At 26.5% G+C, this 20,958-nt stretch overlaps 1 protein-coding gene across 1 annotated transcript; it reads right to left on the bottom strand.

The window, feature by feature from the left end:
- Positions 1-1,914: 1,914 nt before the first annotated feature.
- Positions 1,915-19,546, bottom strand: LOC129965586 (WD repeat domain phosphoinositide-interacting protein 3-like). The gene is made up of 10 exons (XM_056079610.1): positions 19,408-19,546; positions 16,890-16,964; positions 16,262-16,363; positions 12,626-12,713; positions 12,375-12,469; positions 11,340-11,530; positions 8,310-8,395; positions 5,292-5,393; positions 5,078-5,199; positions 1,915-4,058 (listed from the first exon to the last, which is right to left on the bottom strand). The coding sequence occupies exons 1-10, from the start codon at positions 19,472-19,474 to the stop codon at positions 3,919-3,921; spliced, it is 1,068 nt and encodes a 355-aa protein (XP_055935585.1). The 5' UTR covers positions 19,475-19,546; the 3' UTR covers positions 1,915-3,918.
- Between the last annotated feature and the right edge of the window lie 1,412 nt (positions 19,547-20,958).

Below are 20,958 nucleotides of genomic sequence, written 5' to 3' on the forward strand. Positions count from 1 at the left end.
AAACTGAATTATTAAAGGTATAAAATTGCATTGTTAAATTACCCACACTTAATAGGATGTAAATATGAATAATAATTCTACTTCTCCTGGTGAGTAGTAGAGCATCTACCCTAGTGATCTAGATCGCATGAAAACCCAGTCTGAAGTGAGGGTCTTTCTCGTTTGTCACCCCAGTGCGGTTGGCGCTGCAAATTAGCTTAAACACCACTAATATTGGGACCACTTCGTTGTTCATCACAATTGCCTAACTATGCTTACTTTAATTTAGATGAGTGTCTAGATTATTAATCCTCAGAGCAGCCACCTTTTTTTTTTTACTTATTGTATAAGATTCAAAGAAAGAATATTGTAATCGCTAATACACTCGAGATTTTATGTATCTAAAATTTTCAGATGTCACTCAGACCGAAAAACACATTTTTGAAGTAATACCAGCCATCAAAATTACTGAGAAATGCTTTGAGCTAAAGAAATGAAATTTGAAACGAGGCCTTTGCATTCAATTTGTATAATTCTATCTAATTTCGAACGAAATCCGCTTTGTCTGTCTATCCGGTTCTTTGAATGTAAGTTAACATAACAACTACAAAATAAAGGCTAGATGGAAAAATTTGGTATATGGTTAATCCAAAAAGTTCATACGATTCATTTAAGATTGGAAGCATTTTTCAAAATCCTGTAACTCACAAAATTATCTTCAGAATTTCAGAAAGTATTAGTGGGAAGTTAATTTCATAATGACAAATCAGTTCAACAACAACAATATGTTAATAGCTGTAATGGAAGAATTTCGTGATAAGTTCATTAACTTGGTTAATCAGTTTGTAGATTGGAACAAACTTGTCTCCTCAAAGCCTTTCCATCCATATGGATTTTGTGAAGACTGCAATAATAAATAAAATATTACAAAGATGTTCTATTTTTTTGTTGATGACTATACATAAATATTATGCACCTTTATGTAGTGTAAACGGTGCTAATTTTAAACGAATTTTGTAAACACTGCAATTAATGTATATGATTATTTTTAAAAATTTACATACATTATTTTCTGATTCTTTCCATTTAATAATCTTTTGTGACATGTGCATTATCCCTGAAACTGATAATGAAAGACCAAACACATGTCAGGAATATGGAGAGAATGGTCTAAATCAATGAAGTCTTTCAGTATATCAGCAATTTTGCAGCTAGAAACATCACATTGTGTTTTTACAGATGAGTATAAAATAAACATTTATTTTAATGATACACATAATATAGCTATAATACTAATAATATAAACATAATAATCACTCTCAGAGTACGTATTTTGTACTATGAGAATGGTATAATTTTTTTTTTTTTTATTACCAATGTTTTGCAATTGGAAGTATATGTCTGACTGGAATATTTAAGGACCTTATACTGTGATAGTTTTTATAAATATTCAATCTTTTTGTGGCAAAAGAATTTTTTTTTATTAACACTGCTAAAAATTAAAAGGAAAGTAAGTTTTTTAAATACTGTACAAAGAGAGGACTGAAAATTCACAAAACAGATATTAAACATTCTACTTAAGTGATGCAATTCAAGTTAGTATAGAACCAGAATACAGTAACAGAAATCGAATGCAGTTTCTTGCAATTGTACTTTGCAATATTTTACATTTCGACTTTTTTTGTGTGTATGTGTGTGCGTGAATTTTTTTTGGGGGGATGAACAAGAATGATTTCACAAACTTATATAGTTATGTTTACAATTCTTTCCCAAACCAAACTGGACTTATGAAACAGCAATTAAATTCAAAATAAATTTGATTTTAAAACTTATAAGGCAACCTGAAGTAAAATATATTAAATGTATATTAGATTCATGAAACACAAATAAAAATTTACACATTTTATTATTTTTTTAACAAAATATTATACAGGTATCACAAAAATAGTTACCACATAGTAATGTACAATTTACAGTCTAAATAAATTCATATGTAATAATCACAGGCCATAACAGACAATAAACTAATAATTGTGAATCCTCCCTAACATATTTTAAAATAATTTTCAAACATAATATCTCATTTGTAAGCACAATTTTATGAATGTTTAAACATAATTAATATTCAAAAAATGTAGCTTATCATAATGTTTTATAAATTTAGCATCAGAGTTTTAAATGTATAATAAATAAATATTATCAGTGTCAGTATTAACATATATTTACAAATTGTGTTCAGAAGCATTTTCATATTTGAATACATTATGTATGTGATCATGCATAAATACTGTGAAAGCTACAGTTGAAAAGATGTTGACATATAAGCATACAAATAAAAAGAACTAATTTAGATATTTGATGACTAAATTTAATTTTAAAAAAATGTAAATGTAAAAATGCATTTTTCTAATACATTATTAAAATATACAAATAAAAATCTATTGTATATATTTATTATTACTCTCATTGGCACTGCTTGTAGGTTTTCTCTAAACCTTTATTATGGTATGAAAATGCCAATAAAATCAGAACTGGACCAAGTTCATTAATTTCCAAATATAACCCCAAGTAAAGAATTAGGTGCCTTTCTGATAGAAAATTAATAACTGATAATATGAGATAAAAACTTAATATTGGAAATGTAAAATTCTAAATAAACATTAAATTAATCAACTTTTCCCCCAGGTATCTTATAGAGCCTAAGCATTTAGCAAAGAAATGTAATATTAATGAAGTACAGTTTGATAAAATAACTAAACACTAATTTTCTTCTTACAATGCTTGTAATATACAAATGCCAATATTTTTTATTTATAAAAATAAATATCATTAAAAAATAAAATTAGTTTTGAATATATAATGAAAAACTTTATAATTAAAAATATTTAGCCAAAATAAAAATAACAACCAGATGTTTTAAAAATCTAAGTAGTAATAAAAACACAAACAATGTGCTACAGGATTACATTTAATATTAAAACCAATAGCATTGGAAATTAATGTCTAAGCTTTATTTAAGATAAAATGAAAATCAAATTTGAATGTGATGGCTATTAATTTAATAACAAAAGTCTGAAATATATTGGTTGAAGAAATTCTATACAGTCAAAAATAAAAGCAGTTTTACTTTGAATATTTAAATGTTCGATTTCATTCTTAAAATTTCTTGAAAGACACAGATTTTCATACATTATGATAAAGATTAAAGACTTTCTTGTTCACCATTTTTTTTAAAAAATAAAAATGGTAATAGCCCTTTAAACCCATAAGAATTTTAATGTATTGTTTAATATTTTATTTATTTTGCAGGAGGGAAGAAGAAAAATTACATTTAAACTTTTCAGATAAATTTAATGGTATTACACCACAGATAGAAAAATGTATTATGTGTTTCTAGCAATCTCATCTAAAATATTCTTTTCAGAATGTGTATACTGACTAGAATTCAAGCTGGTTATCTGCAAAAAACATTACATAATGCAAAGATTGCAAGATGCTAATACAAAGACCATATATATATATCCAAAACATATTTTGCATAAATATTTCCAAAAAATATTCACAACAAAGAATTAATATTTAAATTCCTTATCAACAATGAGACAGCATTTAAGTACATTTCTTTTTTCAGTTTCAACCAAAAATAATACATTGCCAGACATGCATATCAAAGAGGAATCTTATAAAAGAAGAAATGTTTTTGATTGTAACAAATAAAACAAGCCGTGCATTTTTTTTTTGTCTCTATTCACAATTCACAGAATACATACATCTATAAAAAATCTCATTATGAAACAGCATATTTTTACAAGATTTGATCATGTCCATGGAAGATATGAAATGATATATATTTTTAAAAAAATTATAATGTAACTGACTTCCATTAGAAAAGGGATACAGAACTACAATGTACAAAGGTTTCTCCTTGTTTTAAACTGCTTATGGCACCCTATTCTTCCCATAAAGGTCCATTATGGAAGTATCATCACTTAGTTCCAGAAATTGGGCATAAATGTCTCGAGTACACTCGCCTTTCGTATTGAATAAAAATTTGTAGTAACTGCCATCAGCACAGATAGCTAAAGGAAAAAAAAAAAAAAAAAATACAGTTGCATGAATTTAGGGAAGGGGAGTGGAATGGTAAAAATTTAATTAGATTATTGGAATATTCCAAATCTATAATTACAATCTTAATTGACATTTCTTAAAAATTATATGAAATAAAAGTTCAAAACAACTTTATAATATTCAGAATATTAATGTGAAATAGATACATGCAAACATGCCTAGTTACAAATAATTTTACTCCTGAAATACAAAGCAGAAAATACTAAATTGCTTGATATGTGGCTTAACATTTTTTTAACATTAAAAATCGATACAATTGGATAGTCTTGTTTTAATTTAGATTGTTTTTTTGATAGATTTAGGTAGTGGGGTTGTATCTTCTTTTATATCTACATTTATATTTTCTGCTTACTAATAAATGAAAGTTCGATATGATCAGTGAGATATTAAGGTATAGATAACTGCCTTTTCTTTTATCCTTAAAATATCATTACGAATGCATATTAACAAGTGTTTAGAGAAGAAAACTTTAAGAAATATAAAGAATTTTGGCAGTCTATCCAAATACTTGAAAATGTATTCATAAATTTTTACCAGAAGTTTTTTTTACCAATTTAAATTAAATGATATTTTTCACTCTGCATAATAATTAGGTTCAGATATGTAATATATCTATTAAATATTTCTGAATGATGTAATATATTGTATTTTATCATCCATATAATAAACTCTGAATGATATATTTGTTCTAAAATATAATTTAAGAAATAAAATGAACCCATATTTCTTAAATCTGAAATGTTAACAATATCTGGATTACAATTGTCTCTGAAATTCACTAAGATCAACTTTCAAAATGCATTTTAAAAAAATGAAAATAAAGGTATATTTAATTTTTTGTTTGATTACAATAGATTACAAAGAAATTGAAAATTACAATTAATTACAATGAAATTGAAAATTTTACTCATTTAAAAATCTTTCTATTCTAAAAACTTTAAACAAATAAAACTGCATCTATTCAACTTACCAATTACTGAATTAGGTTCAGTTCCAAAAGCACAAATACAGTGCGCACCTCCAGGCAATTGGAAGCGAGAAAAGCTCCACACAGAACTGAAGTATTTAGGCAAGAAAGTAGCTGAAGCTAAACTGAAAAACAGTAATTCAAAGAGAATAAATAAAACAAAGAAGAAAATTAAAAAAAAAAAAAAAACAATCTACAAAGTAAGGATACTCCATACCTAGATTGCTTATTCCTTTTACTGTCCTCCACAGCAAAAATATGAACAGTTCCATGGTCACTTGAGACACAAATGAGAGATGAGTCAAAGTTAAAATTGATACTGAAAGAAAAATTTTGGAGATTATATTTGTAGTAATGCAACATTTTAAAGACATTAAATGCTTTGATATGTAATTAAAAGCATATTTCAAAACATTAAAAAAAAAAAAGTACTGCAGTAGTAGTACTGGAAAAGTAGAACATGAAAATAATACAGAACAAGAAAGAAAAAAGAAAAATCTTTTTTAAAGCTGGGTGGCAAAGGCAAATTTCTTATAATTTAAGTTGACATTTTCAAATTCCTTTCAATATTTAAACAAAAACAATGATATATTGCATGTTGAAGCAACCACAGATAATGATTAATTTATATAGAATAATTCGACATTTATTGCAAAATAAATATTTAATATAATCTACAGTGGCACATTAAAATTAACAATTATAAGCAAATACATTTATGAGAACTAAAGTAAATGCAACATCTAAAAATTTCTATAGCTGAATGTTTTCACATCCTTTATTTTTATTTCATTACTTTTCCTTGAGCTATTACAAATTAGTCCAAATGCATTCAAACATTTTCAAACTAAAGAAGGAAAGTATATCTAGAATTTTTCTTCTTGTTTATTTAAATGTGACCTACATGTGTGATAGTTGAAATTGTGGCTTGAAAATCAATTTTCAGCCTTTAACTTCTAAACAGTTGTAACTATTGAAAAACTTTTCTTATAAAATCTATTTGTCTTAACTCTTTGTGGCACAGTGTTCTACTACATAGAACACCTAAAATCCTTTAATTCAATTATAAATGAGGAAAAAAATGTTTAGGATTCAGTTTTAACTTTCTTTTTTTACTAATAGATGACAGTTTAAATCAACCAGATCCATAATTTTCAGCAACAACACATTATGTAAAATTTTGCTTTTTTCCAGGAATTTTGTTAATTTTTATCTAGAACAAAAATTACTGGAATTTTTTTTTAACTTTATTTTCGTTGGCTATATTTTAAACTATTTATTCCATATATATTTTTAAAGAATGCATTCATATAATCATTGCATTAAATTAAGTGTTCCATTAGCTGGAGCACTGTGCCGTTCATATTACTTGGCAGGTTGCTATAATGGAAAGATACATCATTGTCTTTGTCTCCCGTTTTTCTTTTTCATGGAAAAAGAACTCATTTCAAGGGATATTATTTGGGAGGGAAAGAATTCTTGGATATGACTGACTCTCACACTGGGTTTCTGAAGTTTTGTTAGTTTTTTTTAATCAGTATCTCTAGTCATCTTCACTTAGCACAAAATTTTCTGCTCTTTATTTTGAATTTTGCTAACGTTTGTTTCATATAATCGTGTAAGTATTTTTAAACTTCATATATTTGTTTTTATTTTAAATATAATTGCAGTTATTTTATTGTAAATTAATTGTATTCAAGAAATTAATTAAATTCTTTCTGAAGCAAAAAAAAAATGCTTCAAGTATTGCCCTTGAACAGCAAATTTGAGCATGCCTCCTTTCATTGTACTTTGGGCCATGCTAAATCTGCTACACAGATGCATTAGTTTCAGAGCTCAAGTAGTGCTATGTTCCAGTTGATGGAACACCCACAAAATTAAAAGGATAAGTACAATCTGCTTGAAGTTTATCCTGTGTATTCATTTAGGCCTAAATAGGTTATCTACAACCTTTTTCATTTGGGTATAAAATTTAAAGGATAGTATGCTGCAAAAGGTTAATGAGATGCTGATTTGCCTGATTCGATTTATTTTTCTATCTTCATTTGCAATGAAGTAATGGGAAAAAGACAATTTCAACCCTCTTTGGATTAGATGACTCACAAATATAACCAGGATTTTTTTCTTTACAGCCTATTTCAGGTAGGTTAATATCTAATCAAATTACTCTAATTATCATGCTTATATAAAAAAATATCTAAATCCTAATTAATTTCTTAATTCTTATCTTAAATTAGCCCATGTCACTTTATTCTAAAATTTTCTCTTGTTTCCTGGGCCAAATTCCACTCTTTTATTTATTTCTAACATGCACTCTATAAACACTTAATTAGTGCATTTCTCATGCCCTGAGCAAAAAGATAAAAATCTCTAACATGCATTCTTTTAAAGATACCCAAGATTTCCTTTCATAAGTCAACATTTGTCAAAAAAATTCCTAAAAGAATCTTTTAGAGAAATCATTCAGGGAAATATTACTTTCATTTATGATTTACATTTTCATTTCAGATGCAAAGGAATGTATTCCAACTTCATTCACGTGTACATATTACGACACAAATATCAATCCCAAGGTAAAATAAATCGAAGTTAAAATTCTAAAGGTATCATTTTCTCAGCCACATCTACCACAATGCAAACTGATTTTAAATAATTAAATCAGCTGCTTAAGGAAAAAATTTTGATTCTTAATAAATGGTGATAACCTCAAAGATACAAACTCAATGTAATTAGCCTAATTTTGATAAATTTTAACTTGCAAAATGGGTAGAATAGAATATAGATCTTTGCAAGACTTGATTAAAAAATGGGAAGAAAAATTCTCTTCAGTTCTATTTAATCTTCATTAAAACAGGATAATGTTTATGCCAAAAACTTGAAATGAAAATGTAATTTGATCTAATTTTGTAATGAGAGTAATAAGATAAAAAAATCTCATACAGTATGTCCTTAGGGAATAGATGAAACAAATCTTTTAAATTTTAAAGATGGATTTTCTTAAATCACATTTCCTCCCACCCTTTTATTTTATATTCAATAATGCATTAGAATTTGCTTTTATTACAGAATCAAAAATTAGAAAGTAATAATATGTTATTTTAGAGTAAGATTATTCTTTTGACCTGAAAGGTAAATAAGATATTTAAATGATAAAAGTAGAAATTCTACAAAATGGCAAAATAATTCTTACATTTTTTTTTTCAAAAATTAAGTAAATAATTAAAAAAAAACTCACCAGTATATATTGGCTTGATTTGCACCTCTTCTTAATTCATTTAATAGAATACCAGTAGAAGTATCAAAAATTCTAATTAATGTGCCCTAAATAAATAAAATTAAGATTTACTTTTTGCATAATGATGATGACTATCTTTAGTAAAGAAAAACAAAAATCAAATATTTTTAAAGAACATTTTCAGAAAATTCATAACATTACATATATCCCACATAAAAATGCAAATGATAGATTCAAATATAATATTTCCATTCTTAGCATTCTCATTTTCTTGCTCTCACTGCTTCTAGATGCTAAAGTGAAGAAAATTAAGGACAGCTGCTATGCCCATTTTACAGCCAAAACTTATAATCAAGTCTATATTTGCAATAATACAAATAAACTGAATATAAAGAGCCACCAAAATAATCCTCTTAAATTTTCAGCTTAAAAAAATCATTTAATTAATCTCCAATGTGATTTCCTTTCTTACCTTTTTACCAATGCATATTCTTTTCTTATTTAACAATCTTTGCTTGCCTATGTTTTTGAAACATCTCAAGCAGACAAGTTTTAGTTCCTCTAACCCAAAAAGTTTTGAAACATGTGGATGTTTCAAACCAAACATCCACCGTATAAGCTTCTTGTTAAAATTTTCACCTTAATATTTTTAACTAAGGAAAGTTGCCATTAAGTTTAGAATTGGATAAGTTTATTAAATAATTATTATTTCAATTTGATTTATTAATGATTATTTGTGTTATTATATATAAATATAATTTATTTATTATTATCATGTTTTCCTAAAATCTTAACTAGATCAATATGTGCAATGTGATAAATTTATTGTAAAAAAAATTGTAATAAGAAATTTGTTTATTTGTTGTTGCTGTGATTGTTTCGGTGACATTAGGCTTCAACTGCAGAGAGAAGAATGCATGAAATTCCCTGAACGCATGCATGACTGGTGAAAAATGCCCTTAGCAATTTTCGCTGATTTTTCGATATTTTTACAATTTTCAGATTTTTTTCCAGACCAATATGATTCTTTGACTTTTCCCTGATTTCACAGTTCTGTCACTACCATGTTATTAGTCGCTTTTTAAGGTGCACACTTTCAAAACAGTATCAATGACAAAATATTGCAGTGACTGCTGAAGGCAAACTACTTTTACTTCCTTCAAAGAGCATTATAATATTGAACAACAATCACAATAATGCACTCTTTGCATAATGAAGATGACCTACACACTTAACATAATCAAACAAAAAATTGAATTTTGTTTTACGAGATTAATATCTCAGCTTAAAAGTATGCCATTAGTTATTAGTAAAAGTCACATAATGTTGAATCACAGTCAGAAAATGAGGAAGACAAACAGTAATAAATTTTATACTCTTCTTTCCAAATCATATTAACATTACTTTGATATAAGTATGTTACAGCCTTAAGACAGGCATGAGAGAGAATCCAAGACTTAACTTTCATTTCTGTTTTTCGGAAGACAAGCCTCCACCAAAAGAAAATTTATTTTTCCATTCTAAAATGGAAACATCGATGCTATAATCAATCAGTTTTTATAAGTAGAAGACTCAAAAAATAGATTCTAAAGTATGACACTGATATATTTAAATTTAAGTGTTGGTAAATGCATAAGTATAATAATATTAATATGTATTAGCAGCCAACTAGTTTGTCAGGAATACACTACTGTTAATGTAAATAGGATTTTTATGAATAATGTTCTTTGTGTTTGCAAAGTTCTGGAAACAGAAGAGAAATTGGTCCAATTCTTAAGACTGGAGAACTTTGAGTTTTATTTAGCAATATATCAAAATGGTAAATGATAAGGGACAAGTTGTCACTAAGTATGAATTCAAGTTTCATAAATTTTAATATAAAATAAAAAATTAGAAAAATTGGTTCAATTATCATGGCTATAAGACTCTTACAAATTTCGTCTCTAGAAAGAAAATTCATTCAGTGAAGAGGAATTTTTGAAATTTCTCAAAACTGGATGATGGAATGCAGTTGAATACTTATGCATCTAGAGATTAGAAGCGTTTATAAGAAATAAAAATTAGTGAAAACACAAAATGAAGTACTATTTTTGAAATTATTTCAAAAATAAGGGATGGTGATGGGGCGAGCCATCACTGATGATGTATCAAAAATCATAAATACTCATAAGAAATAAAAATGAACGAAAACAGTACAGTAATTATGGATTATATCAAGGATTTTCTTCTCTAGAGGTTATATAGTAAGTAAACATTTTTTGAAATTTCTTTCCAATATGACAAAGGACAAGTAAATATGAAATAAATCCAGTAGTTGGAGTTAGTAGATTGATTCACTGGTTTTTATCAATCATTTTAACTATATAGGTAATAAACGGAAACACTTCATTGCATAAAAACCAAAATACTTAGTAATAAAATCTTAAATAAAAAAAGACAGTTATTATTCTAAGCAATTTTTAAATATTCTAGAATAGAACATATAAGTGTACAAATGATGTAATATATTTAAATTTATGATAAATATGTTGCAGCCATAAATGAATGATTTCAGGTACTAGGATATGTTGTGATATTAAAGTCTGAATAGAAAAACTTATCAGCACTTGAAATTGGAACATGCCAAAATGTTCTCATAGAAGACATAAAAGGAAAGTCTGAAGAACAAAGAAAATCTGAATTCAAATATTATTCCTGCCAGCTCAAAATGGATCAAAATGATAATGGTTGTGCTCAGTAACAGATAAGTAGTAACAAGAGTTTAATCAAAATAAGAAATCTTTCATTAACATTTAATCTAGTAATCCCAGATGAGATTAAATGAATAAAAAAACAAAATAAAATGATCCATCAAATGCCAAAAATGGAAACAGTCTATTTCAGAAGTGTGGAATTAGATAAAATCACCATCAATTAATGGAACAGCTTTTGTATAAGGAAAATAAATTAAAAAGCAGTAGCATTTGTGAAAATATAAATAAAAAAGTTAAAAATGAAATTGAAGAGTATTAAGATGGAGGCTTCTAGCACCTTTTCAGAAGCTGTAGCAATTCTTGTTCCAACTAAGTTGAGAGCGATACAACTGAGAGAGGCTTCATGAGCTGCAATATCTAGAGGAGCCTTCTCTGTGTTGGCTAAATCTACAATGTGAACATGACCAGTTTTGCATCCAGGAAATGCCAGCAAAGAATTGTTGCTGTTTGGGCACAAGACACACAAACCTGCAAGAAAGCAAATTCATAATTTAAAATTAATTATTTAAATATATTGCAAGTAGATTGCATATGGAATTTCCAAATTAACTTGTTTGAAAAAAAAAAAATATAAAATAATTCACTTTCTGAAAATGTTAAGAAATTTATTTTTATAATGACATAACTTTAATACTGAAGACCAAAAAGCTTTTTTCTTAAAATAAAATTTGAGTTCTTATTTAACAGAAATATTAAAAAGCCATAACAGAATTTAAAAAATTAAAATATTTTTTAATTAAATAGTGCATATATGTTAAAAATGGTGTTTTTATTTCACAATTAATTGCATTGATCACTTGCACAATGAACCGAATGTTATCAATTTTTAACTATACTCTTCAAACAATGTTTTAATTTGAATCAATTTTTAACTTCTGCCCAATGGATGGTTTTAAATAAAACAAAGGCAATGCTAAATATTCCATGGGTTATAAAATCAGGTCTATCAAAGTAGGAATTTAGATGAAAAATCATATTTAATTAAGAAAATTATAATTTTATTACTAATTTATGAGCATTAAAACTGAAATTCAGAAGTACAAATATCAAAACAATATACAGGTGAAATACTATAAAATACGGCAAGTTGTTTGTAAAACAATTAGAAATGTCATTTACATTACATTACTTTTTTTTAAAAAAATTGCCTCCCCATCAAGTAAAAATGTATTAAGTAAAAACAGCAAATTTTCACAATACATTTTTAAATAGTAAACACATAAGAATGATAATGGTTTATATTTCAATAGTAAAATCACAATAATAAATTACAAATATTTTCAAAACTGGAAAAAATTATACTAAGAATTACCTTTTGGGTTTGAGCATGTTTCAAATATATGCAGCAGTTGTGCATTTTGTGTAAATGTATATACCTTGATCATTGTTTCAAGAACAACAACTATTCTGGAAAAAATTAACAAAAATAAAGAAAATGAATATGTGTTTATATATTATCAAATGAAACTAAAAGTACGAAAACTGAAGCAAAATTTATAAATTGAAAATCACTATTTTGTATTTGATAAAAAAATTAATATGACAATAGATAAAATTTTGTACCTATCCCTCCTTAGTTTAACTGCTTTTACATCTGTCGAAAACTCCAATTCAATGACATGCTTTTCCTGAGAATCATCCCATACCATAACTATAAAGAAAAAGTAATAAAAGATTAGTACAAAAGTATTGCATTTGTTATTATATATATATATATATATATATATATATATATATATATATATATATATATATATATATATAAACAAATAAATTATCTATAACAAGGTAAATATTAAAATTTCAACTTTTAAATCTGATTTCAAAATATTTTGGTTGGAGCATTTGAAAATTCGAATTGAATTTTAAAGTAAACATTAATCCCACATCACAAGAGGACATTTTCTATAGTAAGCATACTCAATTTTCTGGAATCAAAACAGAAAATTAATGGATAATCATACACAAGTGTATATGAATTTTCAGCATAAAACGTTTGGGTAGCATGAAACCTCTCATGATTGAATTAATCTCTTATATTCCTTAAAAATTGATGGTACACAGAATTAAATTTATTACAAGACTCAATCCCCTCCCCCTTTCCTCCTGGTTCAACAAAAACTATGCTAGCATTGAAGATTGCAGTTAATAGTATCGCAGAATGGTGCAATAATAATGGTTTTAATATTTCTACATCAAAAACTGCGGGAGTTCACTTTTGCCGTAAAAGAAATTTACACCCTAACCCAGAAATCAAATTAAATGAGGAAATCATTCCATTTTTAGACGAGATCCGCTTCTTAGGTGTAATCTTTGACAAAAAGCTAACCTTTCTCCCTCATGTAAAATCATTACGGAAAAAATGCGAAAAATCTTTGAATATCGTAAAAGTCTTGTCATCTACATCTTGGGGAGCCGATAGAGACTCTTTGATAAAAATATATAAAGCCACGGTGCTCTCTAAGTTGAATTACGGCAGCGAAATTTATGGATCTGCCAGAAAAAGTGTTTTAATTAAACTGGACCCTGTTCATCACACAGCACTCAGACTTTGTTCTGGAGCATTTAGGACATCCCCTGTGAAAAGCCTTTGCATCGAATGTTACGAACCTTCCCTTGATGTAAGAAGACGAATGCTGTCTTTGAATTATTATTTTAGAATTCAATCAAACATGAATCACCCATTTTATGATTTTAAACTTCGCTCTTACTTAGTTAGACTGCAAGAGGCTAGAAAGTCGTCCGTACCAGTGTTTTTTACAAGAGTCCAAAACTTCCTTTCAGAAAACCTACTTAACCTACACGTTACTCCACAGCTGGTAAATGATTTTCCACCTTGGAAAAATCTTAATATGCAATTTTTAAACCCATTCAACACTTTTAACAAATCTGAGACAACAGAAGTTATTTATCAGCAAATTTTCCTTGAACACAGACAGCAATACAAAGACTTTCTTCCAATTTATACTGATGGGTCAAAATCATCTAATCATGTCTCTTTCGCTGTTGTCTTACCAGATACAGTCATTTCTTTTACACTTCATTCCTTTTGTTCAATTTTTACGGCAGAAATAACTGCGGTTTTATATGCATTAGAAGAAATTTCAGAGAGACAGACAAAAAAGTTTATTATTTATACCGACTCTCTAGATGTGTTACAATCGCTAAAATCATTTTATCTTCGTCGTCATAATCATCCTTTGGTTTTCAAAATTCTTGATATTTTTAACAAACTGACTTCTCGGGATTTTATTATTTTATTCTGTTGGGTACCCTCTCATGTAGGAATTCTGGGCAATGAAGAGGCAGACAAGGCTGCTAAATTGGCAAGTATTCCAGCGTTCACATCTATTCCTGTAAGCGACTTAAATAAGCACACTAAAAGGCTTCTTTATTCCAAATGGCAAGCTCAATGGGACCTTGAAACTAACAATAAACTACATACTATTAAACCTCATGTACAACCGTGGCCTTCATTACCTAATCGAAAAGCAGACACAGTATTAACCCGTTTACGTATTGGACATACGAGATTCACCCACCGCCACTTGTTATTAGGTGAACAACCACCTGTATGTTCCCAGTGTGACTGTCAAATGTCTGTCCAACATATATTGTCAGAATGTCCAAATTTCAATGCTCAACGTATGCACTTCTTTCAAAATACGAATATTCCATTACATTTCTTACTTGGTAAGACACCACATGTTCAAATTTTTGCATTTTTGAAATCAATAGGTTTTTATCCACATATTTAAGTTTTCTTCATCTTTCTCAAAAGTTTTCATTTTTAATAGCTGAAATTTTATAATTTAATCCTGAAAAACACAGTTTGGCGCAGCATAGCCAATATCATGGCTCTTGTGCCAATAAAATCCACAAAATCCACAAATGAACTATAGTCAAATGACAAAAGTAACATCCAAGATTGTGGCATTTCTTCGAATTTCACATCAGCAAGAACTTTTTAGATATTCCGATGAAGCCCTTTTTGTGACAATCAAAAGTGGAAATTGTTGCCATAATTATTTAGAAAAAACTTGGGAGAATCTCTGCAATTTAATCTCTAAATGAAAATTTATCTTGCATAAAATAAGTTTATTTAATTGAAATATATTAAACTATAAATTAAATATAAGTTAATACTATATAATTATACAGATATACTGTTAACCTTTATAAATTTTTGAAATATTAATAACAGTAATTTTTACAATCATAAAAATTAATTCCACATTCAATATTTTTATTTATATATGAATGCCTCATACTATACATAAGAAATTCATAATATGATAAATTTATAAAATGAACTAAAATGATCAAAGTTAATTTTAATAATATGAAATAAAAAATATTATAAAGCTTCAAATTACTGTATATATAATAATTACTGTATTATAAAAATTACAGTATATTATAATTATTAGTATTAATTATAACCTGTGCAATTTTAATATATCAAAATTAAAGTATGATTGAAAATAAAATCTTAACCAATATTGAAATAAACATTGATAGATAATAAGAAAAGAATTAGAAAATTCATTTGAAAACAAGCTTTCAGATACTTCCTTTTTATAATAGTCCTAGGATTTTTTTGACAGCATTAGAATTATGGCACAATAGTAACTGCACATTCATAGAAAACTAGGAATATTTTTAAAGCACACAATGAAAAAAAAAAAAAAAAAAAAAAAACTGAATTTGTGCAATTTAATAAAAAAAATAAATAAAATCCATGTTTTATAGAACTGCAAACATTTTGTTGATATATCTTGATGATTGAAGTTTGGAGGTCACTTTAATATGAAAATATCAAATTTTAAATATCTATCACTTAAATAAATATTCCATCAAAAACAATTTTTATATGATATTTAGTAATGCTATGTATATTAAATCAAAATAAAACAATATGTTAACTTTTTTTACTTATAAGCCAACTTACTTTTAAATACAAAATTCCTTAATGTTTTATATAATAAATACGCTATTCATTTAATTAAAATAATTTTAGCATTCTTTGCTCATGATCAACATAATGGAAAAACATTAAAAAAATATCCAACTATAATTAAACAGTGATAATACCTGGCAGCATAATTTTAAACAGAATGATTGTTCATAACAGTATAATTAATTTATATAAATTAATCCACAATTAATTTTTTGGGGATAACTAAAAATTTCAAATACCTTTGTTAGGAGGATACCTAGGTTTTTTACCACCACCCACAAGAGCTAAATAGTTGCATCTAAACAACATTTCGACATATCCAATCCCACCATCTGAGAAATCTAAAAATACATAGAAAACATATTTAAATATAAGATGAATAACTGATAAGCAAATTATTATTAGGTTATTACTGACTTTAAAAAATTTCTTATTAGCATAAATACAAAACAATCACATAACACCCATTTCAAATATTAAATAAATTCAGGACAGATGCTTTTTTAAAAATTAGTTCTTATTCTTTAAGTTATTCGAAAATAATGGGTAAAAAAAATCCTGAAGTTTTTGAGAATAATTATTCACACAAAAAAAATTAATTCTAATCTAATTTTTATTTCATAATATATTACAAACCAATATTTAGATAAGTAATCTTTTGCAAATCACAAATTATGGAAACTTTATACAAAATTCATTAATACGAAAAATAATTTCCTTATTTTTAAAATTTTGCCACATTTTTAAATTAGCAATTTTTTCCAGTAATTTTACACACATATTTTTTAATATTATATATATATACAGCAAATCTATATATAAATGATATTATATATGAAAAAACATGACAAAATAAAAAACTCAAACCTCTCTTTTCTTTTTCTTTTAAAGGATCACAGTTATAAACTCGAAATCCATTTTCCATTCCACATGCAAAGCAACCTAAAGAATACAAATTTATAAATTCAAATGCAATATGCAGATTTTGTTTTAAGCAAATCTGTCAATTCAAATAGGGAAAAAGTAAATATTTTTCACATTATTTCATTAACTGATTTATAGCAATATTTTATAATTAGATATCTTAAATATATAGGAAATTCTTATAGATAAAAAAAATTAATTGCAATAAATTATTATTAAATGCAGACATCGTTTTAAATATTCTCCTAATTTATTATTATTATTTTTTTTTACAAAGAGGATATAATAGTATATACTCTTTAAAAAGCAAGTATTATACTATTAATGGAGTAACGGGACATTTTAAGTGAGAAACAACTAAATGTGTTTTGTGTATATTGTTATTAAAATAGGAATTGACACAATTTATTTACCACAATTATTGAATTACTTCAAAAGCTATAGCCATCTCATACAGAAGTAACTTTGTGTGCTAACAACTAAAAATTGCTAACTATTTGATGAGAGCTTCGCGAGAGAGTATCTACTTAAAATGTATTAATAACTTACTAAAAGAACAGCAATATCTATCTTGATATTGAATGATTCCCTTTAATGGAATAGTTCCAAAAAGTTGTTTAAACACATAAAAAGAAACATGAGCTTAATGGCAGTTTCAGTCAATATCTATAAACAGTAAATAATCCTTTCCTAAAAGATATTATATTCTAATTCAGCGAGCTATAACAAATTCAAAAAAATGCAATTGATCTGCAAAGTTAATAATATTATAGTCTTGTTAAATAAATTACTACACTTTTTAAAAGTAAAAAGTTTTTCTTATGACCCTTCCCAAGTATGAATAGAAATAAATGGAAAATGATATGTGGTAACATTCTAAAGGGCACATGTGGCTTTCTCTGATATGGACAACCACAACATAGTTAAGAAAGTGACATATAATCAAATATACTGAATGACAACTCAAAGTGATATCACAATGAAAAATAGCCAACATTTTATACAAATGAAAGGGTAGTATAAGATATCTGAAACTGAGCCACTTTCATTATAAATTTTTAATCATTTATACAGGATATTCATCAATAATATTTAAAACTAAATACTGTATAAATACAACAAATCTTACAATATACATACAACTACTTTTAAATCTTTTAGAATCTTATCCAGGACCATTTAATGCAAGCAGTGATAAACCTTGTAATTTTTACTCTACTGTCATACTAAATTACCTCAAACTATAATGAGATAATTATACTAAATACAGCATATCACATACAAGTGATATGCTGTAAACAAGTTTAATTATTATTATTATTATTTCAGGTAAAAGTAGTTTTCTGCAACTACATAATTCTGAGATAATCTAATTTTTGAGACCAAAAAATGAAAATAGGAGAAAAAAAACCAACTCTGATCTTAACTTACAGTGTAATTGTAAATGCACAATTATGTACCAATTTTAAATGCGATTTATTAATTAAAATTATGCCATTGATTTACTATGTACATTATCAACATGAGAAATTTTCAAATCAATCATTTATACCAAATTTCCATAAATAGGAAAGGAACCTCTTGTAAGTTTCAAACGTTTTTCATTGCTAATACTAATTTTAAAATATTCTTTCATTTATCCAGAACTTCAGTAGATACTAATCAGTAAAATATCAAGACCTTCAATAAAAATTAATGGAATTTCCTTTTTAATATCTCATTTAATTATTGATTTCAGATTAAAACAAATAGGAACAGGATAAGGAATAGCATCAAAAGAAAAAAAAAATTTTTTTTTAAAGATATGCTGTTTTACTGTTAAAAGTTTAATTATAACAATGCAATCCAGTGCATAATTTAAACCCTCAGAATTAATACAGATGACCGCAATAACTCAAAAAGTAATATTTAATATTAGATTTCATATATATTATAGATTTTTTAAACATAAAATGTATTTTTCAGTCGAGTTTTAAACATTAGGAATTAAATGCTATAGATGTTATAAAGTATAAATTAACCAAAGAGAAAAACAGAAATATAATTTTTTATAGTAGTAGTTTAATAAATAAATAGAATATAACTTTTTGGAAATAAAAATAAATAGAAAATAACTTTTTAGAAATAAAAATAAATGGAAAATAAATTTTCAATAAATAGAAAATAAATTTTTAGAAATAAAATACGCGCAAAAGACCATGCCAAATGAAACAAAAGAATCAAAATCCTTTTAATTAATATTTAACTCGTCGTTAATTAGAAAATATGCTTTTTTCCCCAAAAATCATAAGGTTTAATATAGTTTTGATCAACTTTATAAAACAAATCGCGGCGGTTCTGAAAATACATCGCAATACGTCTTCCTTGCAACAATACTACACAACTACGAACAATTAGTCGGCTAATATAAAATCACGCAGAAGAACAGTTGAAAATTCTTATTAATTGAAAAAAAAGGTACCTTGATCTTGGTTAAATCCGGCAAATAGCAACGAATTGCCATAAGGATTTGAAGGACCCAAATTCATTATTTCAATAGATTCGCAGTAGAATTGTTTTGATTCGATTGACAAGCAACACGTCCACCATCATACAGCCCCCTTTCTACAGATATCGATTGCTTAGAGAAAAATCGAATATCAAATCTATAATCAGTCAAATATTTTTAAATTTTTGAGAAGCAAAAGCTTTGAAACTTTCTTTTGTTTGAAATTTAATGCAAAATCTGCTTTAATAGAAAATTTAAGTACATTTAAAAAAATTAATATTTCGCGAGAGTAACAACGCTTCTGAGAGTAGCAATAATATTAAAATTAACGATGTCATTCATTTATATAATAGTTATATATTTTTTTTTCTTAATTGTTATTTTAACATTGATATTTTTATTTCGGTTTGTTTTTATAAATATAAACAAAATCAGCAACAAACATCTCTACTTCTAATTTCACCATCACCATAGCAACAATGCATGGAATGGCCGGGAATATTCAGCGTGCAAGCATGATTGACCATATTTATATTTTGATAACAAATAGGCTATGGACTGGATATTGAGAAATATGGGGAGATAGTCTTTTCCTATATATTCATTGTTTCAAGTATTTACTGAGTAATGCATTTATTATTTCTAATTTCTCTTTAAATCAGAGTTTGGGTTCTATAATACCGTGCTAATATTATGACTAAAATATTTTGAATTTACAATGGCATATCATTAAATTTCTTGGGAAGTACGCATATAGAATGGTAAATACAATTTTTAAAAAATATATTTTTTTGTGATATATTTTTCTATTTGTACGTCATTGTAAATTGTCGGAATCATTAATAACAGAAATTAAGGCTACATTTAGATATATCATATTAAAAATAAGTTTGGCCCTATGAGCCTAACACGCCGGTGATCGCCCCGTTCGACAAGGGCCTGACTCAGGCGCTTTGGCACGTTTAGGTGAATTGAAGGTAATGAAAGGTATTTCGTGACGAGCTCACCACATGCTCGCTATGGGGGGGGGGTCGCTACCCTTGACAGTGATTACATGCGAAGGAAAAGGACACGTCAGATAGTAAGTAAGGGGATTAAACATTATTTATCAATTAAGAAGACCTAATTCAATGATTGGAATTTTTTTAAACATTTTATTACGATTGTCATAAGTTGTTAAGTTTTTTATATGTATATTAAAATTTTTAATATGTTTATCAATCAAAAAAATCTATTTCCTTCCTCTTTGCTTATTTATTTTTATTGACACTGATTATTAAAGTATTTTTTCGAAATCTCCTTGCTCATATTTTCTTTTCTGATACCTTATTGAATTATAAATCGATTTTTCAAATTTATTGCTTTACCAAAAAACGACAATTAGATATTAAATAAAAAAAAAATGTTTGACAATTAATGCTTCTTTCCACACCTTTTTGCAGTTAGTAAATTTTAGAAAATATGGTGACAGGTAAATTAAAATCAATTGCTGTATAAAGATTAGAAATAAAGTAAAATTTGATG

This window comes from Argiope bruennichi, chromosome 4 (assembly GCF_947563725.1).
Source record: "Argiope bruennichi chromosome 4, qqArgBrue1.1, whole genome shotgun sequence".
NCBI classification, from domain to species: domain Eukaryota; kingdom Metazoa; phylum Arthropoda; class Arachnida; order Araneae; family Araneidae; genus Argiope; species Argiope bruennichi.

Bases quoted from the DNA above. Each gene is read 5' to 3' on its own strand.
- LOC129965586 (XM_056079610.1), bottom strand. From the start codon at position 19,474: ATGAATTTGGGTCCTTCAAATCCTTATGGCAATTCGTTGCTATTTGCC. The intron at 16,364-16,889 runs GTTTGAGTTTTT...ATGTATTTTTAG, and splicing joins AAAAGAAAAAGAAAAGAGAG to ATTTCTCAGATGGTGGGATT. The intron at 4,059-5,077 runs GTAAGTTGAATA...TTTTTCCTTTAG, and splicing joins TGAACCTAATTCAGTAATTG to CTATCTGTGCTGATGGCAGT.